General features: G+C 37.5%; 1 protein-coding gene across 7 annotated transcripts in view; it reads left to right on the top strand.

Annotated features, from left to right (window-relative positions):
- RNF38 (ring finger protein 38) overlaps window positions 1–12,826 on the top strand; it is a 129,619-nt gene that overhangs the window by 88,504 nt on the left and 28,289 nt on the right. For all 7 annotated transcript variants that reach the window (XM_040267417.1, XM_040267341.1, XM_040267205.1 and 4 more), the window contains one exon: window positions 8,648–8,861. In XM_040267417.1, the coding sequence (XP_040123351.1) occupies window positions 8,648–8,861 (214 nt within the window). The remainder of the gene's footprint in view (window positions 1–8,647; window positions 8,862–12,826) is intronic.

The raw sequence follows: 12,826 nt of genomic DNA, 5'->3' as shown, positions 1-12,826 counted from the left end.
ACTAAAACAGTTAAGAAACAAGTGGAAACAGTGTCAGACTTTTATTTTGGGGGGCTCCAAAATCACTGCAGATGGTGACTGCAGCCATGAAATTAAAAGACGCTTACTCCTTGGAAGAAAAGTTATGACCAACCTAGATAGCATATTGAAAAGCAGAGACATTACTTTGCCAACAAAGGTCCATCTAGTTAAGTCTGTGGTTTTTCCAGTGGTCATGTATGGATGTGAGAGTTGGACTGTGAAGAAAGCTGAGTGCTGAATAATTGATGGTTTTGAACTGTGGTGTTGGAGAAGACTCTTGAGAGTCCGTTGGACTGCAAGGAGATCCAACCAGTCCATTCTGAAGGAGATCAGCCCTGGGATTTCTTTGGAGGGAATGATGCTGAAGCTGAAACTCCAGTGCTCTGGCCACCTCATGCGAAGAGTTGACTCATGGGAATAGACCCTGATGCTGGGAGGGATTGGGGGCAGGAGGAGAAGGGGGCGACAGAGGATGAGATGGCTGGATGGCATCACCGACTCGATGGACATGAGTTTGAGTGAACTCCGGGATTTGGTGATGGACAGGGAGGCCTGGCGTGCTGTGATTCATGGGGTCACAAAGAGTCGGACACAACTGAGTGACTGAACTGAACTGAACTGAAGTGTAACATGAGAGAAGTACAAGAGATTGTATCCTTAAAAATCAACTGGAAATCTTAGTTGGTAAAATTAATGAACAGGCAGAAAAAGCATCTTGGTCCCTGGAAAATCAAGTGAAGACCTTTCCCAAAATGTAATGTGAAAAGGGAAAAAATGGAAAAATGGGAAAGAAATTTCAATATATTGACAGTCATCAGTTCTAAATACATCTAATCATATTTCCAGATGGAAACAATAGAAGGGAACAGTTTTTATAGAAATAGTATAAAAATCATTTTCAAGAATTAAAGAACAAGTGTTGAGCAAGATTTTGGTGAAATTCAAGAATGTGCATAAATAATCAGAGAGAAAGAAAGTTGAGCAATAAGAGATCTTCCCTGAATCATACACCTTGATCAAGAGGGATTTATCCCAGGGTTGCAGGGATTTTTCAGTATTTGCAATTTAGTCTGTGATATACCACATTAGCAAATGGAAGAATAAAGACCATATAATCACCTCAGTAGATATAGAGAGACAGCTTTTGATAAAATTTGACACCATTTATGATTTTAAAACTTTTCAGAAGGTAGGCATAGAGGGAACATACCTCAACATAATAAAGGTGATATATGACAAACCCACAGCTAATGTCATACTCAACAATGAAAAGCTGAAAGCCTTCCCTCCAAGATCAGGCATAAGACAAAAATGTCCACTCTTGCCACTTTTATTTAGTATGGTTTTGGACATCCTACCCAAAGCAGTTAGATGGAAAAAAGAAAAAGAATCTAAATTGGAAAGGAAGAAATAAAACCATCACTGTATGCAGGTGATATAATAACTATACATAGAAAATCCTAAAGATGCCACCAGGAAACTAGTTACTAGAGCTCATTAATGAATTCAGTAAACTTGCAGGATACAGAATTAATATACTGATATCTGTTGCATTTCTACACATGAGCAACAAACTATCAGAAAGAGAAATTAAGGAAATAATCTAACTTACCATTCCATCAAAAACAATAAAATATCTAAGAATGAACCTACCTAAGGAGGTAGGAAATCTTGTACTTGGAAAACTCTTAAGACACTGATAGAAAAAATAGTAAGTGACAAAAACAGATGGAAAGATAGAAAAAATAGTAGGTGACAAAAACAGATGGAAAGATACACCATGTTCTTGGATTGGAAGTATTAATATTGTTAAAAGGACTATACTGCGCAAGGCAGTCTACAGATTCAGTGCAATCTCTATCAAAATACCAATGACATTTTTCATAGAACTAGAACAAATAATTTAAAATTTCTATGGAAACACAAAATACCCAAATAGCCAAAAAAATCTTGAGAAGAAACAACAGAGCTGGAAGAATCAATTGCTCCCTAACTTTCAGATTATATTGCAAAGCTATAAGCATCAAAAAAGCATGGTACTGGCATAAAAAGAGAAACATAGATAACTGGAACAGGATAGAAAACCCAGAAATAAACCCGCCTACTATGGTCAATCTATGACCAAGGAGACAAGAATATACAGTGGAAAAAAAAGCCTATTCGGTGATGCTGAAAATATTGGACAGGTACATGAGAAAAAATGAAATTAGAACATTCCCAAACACCATATAAGGAAATAAACTCAATAGGGATTAAAGACTTAAATGTAAGACCAGATAACTATAAAACTCCTAGAGGAAAACATGGCAAACTCTTTGACATAAATTGCAACAGTACTTTTTTGGACCTGGTTCCTAAAGCAAAGAAAATAAAATCAAAAATAAGCAACTGAGACTTAATCTAACTTAAAAACTTTTGCACAGCAGAGGAAATCATCAACAAAATGAAAAGACAGCATACTGAATGGGAAAAGGTATATGCAAATAATAGAACTGATAAGGAGTTAACTGTCATACATATATAAACAGCTCATAACAGAAAAACAATTTGATTTTTAAAATGGGCAGAAGACCTAAATAGACGTATTTCCAGAGAGGAAATGTGATGGGCCACAGGCACCTGGAAAGATACTCAGTATCACTAATCATCAGGTTAATGCAAATTAAAACCACAGTGAGATAGCATCTCACACCTGTTAGAACAGCTATTATCAAAAAGAACATAAAAAGCAAATGTGAGCGAGGCTGTGAAAAAAAGAGAACCCTTGCATTGGGAATGTAAATTCGTGCACCCATTGTGGAAAATAGTATAGATGTTTCTCAATGAAACTAAAAATAGAACTACCATATGATCCAGCAGTTCCACTCCTGGGTACATATTTTTAAAAAAAGAAAACTTATTCAGAAAGATCACCTTGATGTTCATAGTAGCACTGTTTATAATTACCGAGGTATAGAAACAGCCTAAGTGTCTAACAACAGATAAAGAATGGATAAAGAATACGTAGGAGAAGGCAATGGCAACCCACTCCAGTGGAAAATCCCATGGACGGAGGAGCCTGGTGGGCTACAGTCCATGGGGTCGTGAAGAGTCAGACACGACCAAGCGACTTCACTTTCACTTTTCACTTTCATGCATTGGAGAAGGAAATGGCAACCCAGTCCAGTGTTCTTGCCTGGAGAATCCCAGGGACGGGGGAGCCTGGTTGGCTGCCATCTATGGGGTCACACAGAGTCGGGCACGACTGAAGTGACTTAGCAGCAGCAGCAGCGGTAGAATACTACTCACCCATGTAAAGGCTGAAGTTTTGCCATTTGCAGCAGAATGGATGGACCTGGCCTTATGCTAAGTAAAATAAGTCAAGAGAAAGACAAATCCTGTATTTTATCACTTATATGTGAAATCTAAAAAATACAACAAACTAGTGAATATAGCAAAAAACAGATGCACAGATAAAACAAGCTAATGGTTAACCAATAGGGAGAGGGGAAAAAAGGTGAGGACCAATACAGGAATAGGGCATTAAGAGGTACAAACTATTAAGTATAAAATAAGCTACAAGAATATATTGTACAACACGGGCAACATAGCCAATATTTTTTAATGATTGTAAAGAGAGTATAGCCTTTTAAAATTGTGAGTCACTATGTTGTATATTTCTAACTTATATAATATTGTATGGCAACTATACTTCTAATTAAAACAGAAAACCTTTTTGAAAGAATTATTAAAAACTGTATTCTATCTAGGAAGTAGAAGAATAAATGCAGAAAGGATGATTTAATATGATTTGGTTAGGAAAGGAAAAAAGACATTGCTAAGTCTGAATAAAAGTCTCTTTAAAAAAAGATAAAAAATTTTTTTAAAAATCTGAATATAAAATGGGGACAGAGCAGAGAGAAGTAAAAATGTTTAATCCAGATTTTTTTTTAAAATGTAAGTATGTGTTTAAAAATATAAGCGTAGTCACTGGAAGAATGAAACTGGCATATATAGCTTCCACACAATGAAACAGATAAACAGCATGTAGTCTAGAAAACTCAATTCAGCAAAAGTATGTAAGTGAGCCAGGAGGGAATAGCTTTGTGCTGTTTACAAATGATATGTCTGAAACAAAGTGACAAAGTAGTATCTATCACTGATATAAAAGTCAACTGAGAAATATTTGTCCATCTGTTATCACTGTTTCTTATTTCTAGATTTTTAAATAATTATGGTTACTAAATGTTCTACCACAAAGTCATATACATAACATTTAATAAGAGGAAATTCAGGAAAGATGGGGACCAAAATTGTCAAGGAATTTACATTTCAGCACGAGGACTTGGGTCTTAATTTGTTTGAGTTTTGAGTTTCTGAAATTATGTTTGAGTAGGGAAGTAAGAGCAAGAAGCAACAATGGAATCAAATAATAATAAAAGGGGCCCTTAAAGTTTTTGAACAGGATGAGTGTTTTTCGGGACATGATCTGGGCATGTATTTTGTATTTTGATTTTAAAGTGCACATTTTTTCACATCATAATATCTACATTGATAGTATGAAGTGAAGTGTTAGTCGCTCAGTCGTGTCCGACTCTTTTCAAGCCCATGGATGGTGGCCTGCCAGGCTCCTCTGTCCGTGGAATTCTCCAGGCAAGAATACTGGAGTGGGTTGCCATTCCCTTCTCCAGGGAATCTTCTTGACTCAAGGATTGAACCCGTCTCCCACATTGCAGAGAAATTCTTTACCACCTGAGCCACCAGGGAAGCCTGTAGCATAGTCTAACTGGCAGCTTTCTCCCTCTTTTTAGTGATACATTAAACGATCCTTTAAAGTAGTTGTACAGATACAGATATGTGCATATACGTAGATACATTTTCTTGTTCTTTTCTCTTAGAGAGACTAGAAACAGTGTAGCAGTCAGCACACTTAGCTTTTAAATACCATTCTACAGTTAAAGGAACCAGGACTCTTTGAAGTCTCTTTTGGAGAACTGGTTAATTCCAGAGTCGGTGTAGGGAATATACGAGATGAGCCTAGAGCATATTGTGGTCCATATATTAAGGAAGTGCTCAAAAGCATAAAGACAATAGTAGAAGGCCACAGGAACCAAAATGCTCCCATTGAACAGAGTTAAAATAATTTGAACAACAAAATAAAATGACTGTGGCTTATCACCTAAAGAATAAAATAAATGTCCATTAGCCCCTACTCATAAATAGTGAAAGAGAAGGAGCAACTCTTCTTTATAGAATTGCAGTTGATATATATGGAAGAAATGAAAGGAGTAGAAAATCACCATTAGAATATCATAATAGAGTGATTGCTAAAGATCCATTCATGCAATCTAAAGTTATATGCAAACTTTTAGCAAAAGCAGAATATTTGCATGATTCAAAATATCTCCCCAAGAAAATAAAATCTATCACCGCTTCCATTTTCCCCTTCTGTTTGTTTGCCATGAAGTGATGGGACTGGATGCTATGATCTTATTTTTTTATTGTTGAGTTTCAAGCCAGCCATTTTCACTCTCCTCATTTACCTTCATCAAGAGGCAGTTCCTTTTCACTTTTTGCTATTAGAGTGGTATCATCTGCATATCTAAGGTTGTTGATATTTCTCCTGGCAACCAACTCCAGTATTCTTTCCTGGAGAACCCCATGGACAGTAAGAAGATAGTGTCTTGGCTGAAACCTATTAGCCAAGTGATTGGTAATACATATGTAAGCATGAGTGATACATATCAGTGTCATGGGGCCCTTTATACAGTGCACTGAAAAGGGCCTATCCACCCTGTGATATCCTTTCCAGTAATACGTAAGCCATGCAAGTCATGAGAAAACATCAGACAGACCTGGGTTAAAGGACATTCTGCAGAGTAAGTGTGTCTTCAGAGGTATCAAGGTCAGGAAGACTGAGCTGTCATGGATTGGAGAAGACTAAAGAAGACTAAAAAAGCCTCTTGATGAAAGTGAAAGAGGAGAGTGAAAAAGTCTGCTTAAAGCTCAATATTCAGAAAATGAAGATCATGGCATCCGGTCCCATCACTTCATGGGAAATAGATGGGAAAACAGTGGAAACAGTGTCAGACTTTATTTTGGGGGGCTCCAAAATCACTGCAGATGGTGACTTCAGCCATGAAATTAAAAGATGCTTACTCCTTGGAAGAAAAGTTGTGACCAACCTAGATAGCATATTGAAAAGCAGAGACATTACTTTGCCAACAAAGGTCCGTCTAGTCAAGGCTATGGTTTTTCCAGTGGTCATGTATGGATGTGAGAATTGGACTGTGAAGAAGGCTGAGCGCCGAAGAATTGATGGTTTTGAACTGCGGTGTTGGAGAAGACTCTTGAGAGTCCCTGGGACTGCAAGGAGATCCAGCCAGTCCATTCTGAAGGAGATCAACCCTGGGATTTCTTTGGAAGGAATGATGCTAAAGCTGAAACTCCAATACTTTGGCCACCTCATGAGAAGAGTTGACTCATTGGCAAAGACTTTGATGCTAGGAGGGTTTGGGGGCAGGAGGAGAAGGGGACGACAAAGGATGAGATGACTGGATGGCATCACCAACTCGATGGACATGAGTTTGAGTGAACTCCGGGAGTTGGTGATGGACAGGGAGGCCTGGTGTGCTGCGATTCATGGGGTTGCAAAGAGTTGGACATGACTGAGTGACTGAACTGAACTGAACTGAAAGAAGCATGACCACTCTGCAATAGTCGGGTCCTGTATTGGATTCTGAAACAGTGAGGGAACATTGTTAGAAAAACTGGGTGAAATCTGAATACATTCTGTTGTTTAATAGTATGATACCAAGGTTCATTTCTTAATTTTGATAATTTTTTTTCCTAATGGAAGATATTAACATGAGGGAAAGCTGGATAAGGGTTATGCTAAAACTCTATGAAAGGTATCTCAAAACATTAAAGTAAATTCTAAGGTAGATGGCACCTGAAAATCAACGAAATATAGTTTGTTGGTTTTGAAGCAGAAATGCAAAAAAGTTATGCTGAACAGAAAAATAGAGGAAGCAATGAATGGAGCAGGAACCTTGAGGGTTAGTATTAAGAGCACTGTGGAGAAATTAATATTACAAAAGAGTGTCCCTTGTTCTTTTTAAGATTGGGCAATTGAGAGAAAGAAACAGATTTAGAGGTGCAGAGTGCAACAATTAAGGGAAAGGTGACCTGTCCTCAGTAAAGACTGCTGAGATGGCTGTGTGCAGCTGTGTCTAGAAGGGGGCTGTTTCGCCTCTTGTGCCTGACGTGGAGTACATTTTTATTGAGGCCTTCTGTTGTTTCAAATTGTTACCCATGCTGAGCCCTTATAAAAAGCAGTGGAGCTGAACTGTGGAATTAAGGGATGTGGAAAATAGAAGTCTACTTATGATAACAAAAGTGCATAGAGAGTAAAAGTGATTTCTTTCAGTATCCAGTTCAATTCAGTCGCTCTGTTGTGTCCGACTCTTGGCAACCCTATGAATCACAGCACGCCAGCCCTCCCTGTCCATCACCAACTCCCAGAGTTCACTCAAACTCATGTCCATCGAGTCGGTGATGCCATCCAGCCATCTCATCCTCTGTTGTCCCCTTCTCCTCCTGTCCCCAATCCCTCCCAGCATCAGAGTCTTTTCCAGTGAGTCAGCTCTTCTCATGAGGTGGCCAAAGTATTGGAGTTTCAGCTTCATCATCAGTCCTTCCAGTGAACACCCAGGACTGATCTCCTTTAGAATGAACTGGTTGGATCTCCTTGCAGTCCCAGGGACTCTCAAGAGTCTTCTCCAACACCACGGTTCAAAAGCATCATTCTTCGGTACTCAGCTTTCTTCACAGTCCATGACCACTGGAAAAAGCATAGCCTTGACTAGACGGACCTTTGTTGGCAAAGTAATGTCTCTGCTTTTCAATATGCTATCTAGGTTAGTCATAACTTTTGTTCCAAGGAGTAAGCGTCTTTTAATTTCATGGCTGCAGTCACCATCTACAGTGATTTTGGAGCCCAAAAAAATAAAGTCTGACACTGTAGCCAAATTCTACCTAAAAATTCTGTATATCACTAGAGTATTTATGCTGACACTATCTCACAGTCATTTTCATTCTCAGTATTTATTGTTACTCAGTTATTTGCAATTGTAAATAGATTAAATGGTTTTTTAGCTATTACTCATTTTTTTAAATTGTCATTTTGGGCGTGAGGGAACTATGTCTTTTCTGTATGCCTTAGCCAGTAGACAAATATAAAATGCCCATTAGGCATAATGGGATTACTGCCAAGATATATGCAGATTAAAATTTGTTTTATAATGTTTATGAAGTAAAAGGGACAAAATAGTAGGTTAAATCATAAGAACTTACTGATATTTGTCTATAAAAAGGGCAATTTTATACAATTAAACTCCCACCCCAAAATGACAGTGATTGGCTATTGATTTCTAAATAACTCTCAGAGCTGATTATCAATTTTGTTTTCTTCTATTCTTTTTTAAAAAAACATGCATTCTATTTTGTGTTTAGAGCTGGTGATGAAACACAGCAATTCTTTAATACTGTACTGCTAATGGATTACAAAGAGAGACAGTGCAGAATCCTGATGGATCATAGCAGTAAACATTAAAACAACCTCTTCTACATTTTTACTATATTACAGTCCTCCTGTCAGGCGTCAGAGAGGAAGAAGGGATCGTCAGTCTCGACTTAATTCCATTAGTCAAGATGAAAATTATCACCATCTCCCTTATGCACAGCAGCAAGCAATAGAAGAACCTCGAGCCTTCCACCCTCCGAATGTATCTCCCCGTCTGTTACACCCTGCTGCTCATCCACCCCAGCAGAATGCAGTAATGGTTGACATACATGATCAGGTATAGTAACAGAATATCCAGGAAATACAGATGCTCAAAGTTGGTAGCAGTTTATTTAGGTTGCTTGTTTTTTGTTGTAGATTACTTTTACCTAAAAGGAAATAGTTTTACCTAAAATGAATCTATTTTGGATAAGTTCATCATTCTTCATTGAAGATTAAAATTTAAATTCTACACAGCTTCCTTAATGTTGAACTTTAAAAAAATTAAGATCAGGGTTATAAAAGCTCAGAATGATTCATTGTAATAATTGATTTGAAATGACTGATAGAGAATTTAATAGCAGTGTCAGTCAGTCAGTGGTTTGAGGATATACTCCTATTTTCTGCTTCTTTCCAGTTTCTTCTAGAGTAATCCAGTAGGCAAGACAGTTGGGTGCAGCTTTGCTTACAAGTTTTCCTAGGACTCCACTGAGATGACAAGTACTGAGCTTTCTTTCCCTTTGTTCCTGCCAGGAACTGAGGAACTAGCTGAGAAGAGGGTTTGCCAGACCAAAAATTGACCAAAATTGTATGATTTTCTGAGGTCAGAGATACAAATCTAGACATATTCTTACAAAGTTCCTGGATTTTAAGGGTTAGAAAAAAAAAATCTTCTAAGACAGCAGAAATTACAATGGAAAGAAACTCAGACTAGCATTCAGTTTTTCTTTTTTTAAAAAATTACAGCACTGGAAGATAAAAAACAATGAAACTACCATATAGTGACAATTGAAAGAAAATATGATCTTGCACATACTGTGTAAAAGAAACCAGTCACAGAAAGCCCCAGTTTGTATAATTTCTTTTATATGAAATGTCTAAATTAGGCAAATCCATAGAAACAAAGAATGAAGTGATTGCTTATCATTAGTAGAATAATAGGATAAACTACGATACCTTCATGCTGTGGACTATAACTATTAGAAAGAATTACTTAGAATTATGCCAGGAATACCTACACACTATTGCTGAGCAAGAAAAGCAAAATTGAATTAAGTGTTATGTTCAGTTTTGTAAAACATTACAATTAAATATTTGTATATATAGGACACTGAACATAGAGAAAAATATGGAGAAAGATACACTAGGGTTGGGGGGTTGGTTAGTAAAGTGTAGGGAAAGAGAAGGTAGGTAGAGGTGGAATCAAAGAAAGAAAAGGTAAAGTCTTCTGAAGAAATGGTATCTCATTTGTGTTATATTACTTGAGTCAGTCATGCTCAGTTGTGTTAGTCATGTCCAACTCTTCATGACCCTTTGAACTGTAGCCCACCAGGCTTTTCTGTCCATGGAATTTTCCTGGCAAGAATACTGGATTGGGTTGCCATGCCATCCTCCAGTCATGTCCAACTCTTTGTGACCCTTTGAACTGTAGCCCACCAGGCTTTTCTGTCCATGGTATTTTCCTGGCAAGAATACTAGAGTGGGTTGCCATGCCATCCTCCAAGGGATCTTCCATCACAGGGATCAAACCTGTTTCCAGCATTGCAGGTGGATTCTTTACTGTCTGAGCCTTCATCTGTATAACCTATATCACAAAGCTTGATGCAAACTAAGGCACGGAATGCTGAGCCACCGGGGAAGCCCCTGAGTCTACATATTGAAACAATTGCATATGTAAATACTGGAAGAATGCAAGATACAGAAAACCTGAACAGACCAACAGCTATGGAAGAAATTGAAGGCATAATTAAAAACCTGTTTATAGACTACATCTGAATTCTCATTTCTCTAAAGAACTGAAAGTTCCAGTTTAAACTGTCCTAAGCCTTAGCCACAGGTAGAAATTTTCCAAGTATTTTGTGAAGCTCCTTAATAATAAAACCTCATAGACAGTACAGGAAATGAAACCTTTCAACTACTTTCCCTCTTGAGTATAGATGCAGATGTTTAAATAATAAATGATAGCTAGTGTTATAGTAAAATAGTTTATCCTGATGGTGCAGGATAAATTCAACATTAGGAAATCTTCAATATAAAGGGAAAATATTTTATTTTGTTAATAGATGCAAAGATATAAAATTTTGCCATCGTATCCAATAAAAGATCTTAAAATGGAAAAAGGGAATTTTATTTTCTAGAGCTGTCAGGGTTATTGAGAGCATTCCCCCTGATTAAGGACAACCACCATCTCCCAGAGTTTCCTCAGTTGCATGTCCATTGAGTTAATGATGCCATCTAACCATCTCATCCTCTGTTACCCCCTTCTCCTCCTGCCTTCAGTCTTTCCCAGCATCAGGGTCTTTTCCAGTGGGTTGGGTCTTCATATCAGGTGGCCAAAGTGTTGCAGCTTCAGCTTCAGCAGAATAAGAGCAACTGGCACCAAATGTAATTTGCAGTCAAATTCACATCAACTGTGAAGTTAGTCAGAGTATTTGGGACTGCAGGGCCCTAGAAGACATGCATATTCTCTTTGGAGGATGAAATCTTCTAGTTTTCAAAGAATTTCCTCAACTAAAATTTCAAGGACAGTAAGCATTAAACAAAGTTAACCAAATACATGAGGAAAGAAAGACTGTAAATGAAAACCGATAGAAATAGATCCACAGTGAGTTCACATAACATTTCAAGCAACATAAGTAACGGTAAAACTTAAGAGTGCTTTCTTGCTGATACCTGGACTAAGCCAGGGTGATGACTATCACTGCATCTATTCAGTATCCTGGAATCTGAGCCAGGACTGGGGGCTTCCCAGATGGCTCAGTGGTAAAGAATCCCCCTGCAATGCAGGAGACACAGGTTCGATCCCTGGGTGGGGAAGATCCCCTAGAGAAAGGGAATGGCAACCCATTGCAGTATTCTTGCCTGGGAAATCCCATGGACAGAGGAGCCTGGCAGGCTACAGTCCACGGGGTTGTGAAAGAGTCAGACCTGACTAAACAACAGGCCAGGACTGACGATATAGGGTAAGAATAAGAAAAGAGCAAATAGTGTCATAAGTAATTGCAGATGAGATAATCATACAGGTAGAAATCCCAAGTTATTAAAGCAACAGTACAGCAAATCAGTTGTATTTCTTTATACTAGTCAGCATAATTTAAAAAAATATATATACTTATACTAAACAACTCAGTTTTTTCAACATATAAACTGGGGCATTGAGGGTAAGGAGAAGAGATGATGAAAGTGGCAACTATAAATTTAAAGAGACATTCTCTTGGTTTGCAATATGTAAACCATTCTTGGATACTGATTGAGAAAAAGTAAAAAAAAAGTTAAAAAATTATGTATAACTGAGTATACAATTGAAGTTTTGAACACTGACTTTTTTTTTTTTTTTTTTTAGGAACTTTTTGTTAAGATATGTTGATACTGGCTGTGGTGGTTATTTTAAGTGTTGTCTTTTAGAAATAAGTACTGAAATATTTGTGAAGCAATAGGTTCATAGAATTCAATCAAGTATAGAAAGGGAGGAGTTGATAGGATATATGGTCTTGTGGTTTTGGAGGCTGTGTGATAGATACAAGGGTTCATTATATTGTACATTATACTACATGCATAGTACATATATATGTATAGTACATTATACTGTACATACATTGAGCATGTTTGAAATTCTCCATATCAAATATGCAAATAAGAAAGTACAACTGAAATCAGAATAACATGAAGGAAGTTAAGAGTCTTAACAAAAGATGTTCAAGTCCTTTTTGATTACAAAACTGTCTAAGTAGATATTTGGCTTGAAAGATCCAAACTTGTAAAAACTGTCTGCTTTCAGAACTCACATACATAGAATTAGTATATTCCAAGTAAATTTCCAGTAAGCTTTTAGTGTAACTTGAGAAACTGATTCTGCTATTTCTATAGCATTTTAAAGGACCAGGGATTATCTAGAGCAGGAAAAAGCAAACTACTGCTGGCTGTTTTTCATAGAGTTCTGTTGGAATACAGCTATGCTTGTTTGCTCATCTGTCATTTGTGGGTGCTTTGTGCAGGGACCAGGATGGCCCACAAACTTAAAATACTTACTTTTCTGGCCGTGGG

The sequence above is a fragment of the Oryx dammah genome, unplaced genomic scaffold, assembly GCF_014754425.2.
Source record: "Oryx dammah isolate SB20612 unplaced genomic scaffold, SCBI_Odam_1.1 HiC_scaffold_1, whole genome shotgun sequence".
Lineage (NCBI taxonomy): Eukaryota > Metazoa > Chordata > Mammalia > Artiodactyla > Bovidae > Oryx > Oryx dammah.
This window is presented reverse-complemented; position numbering and strand designations above follow the sequence as displayed.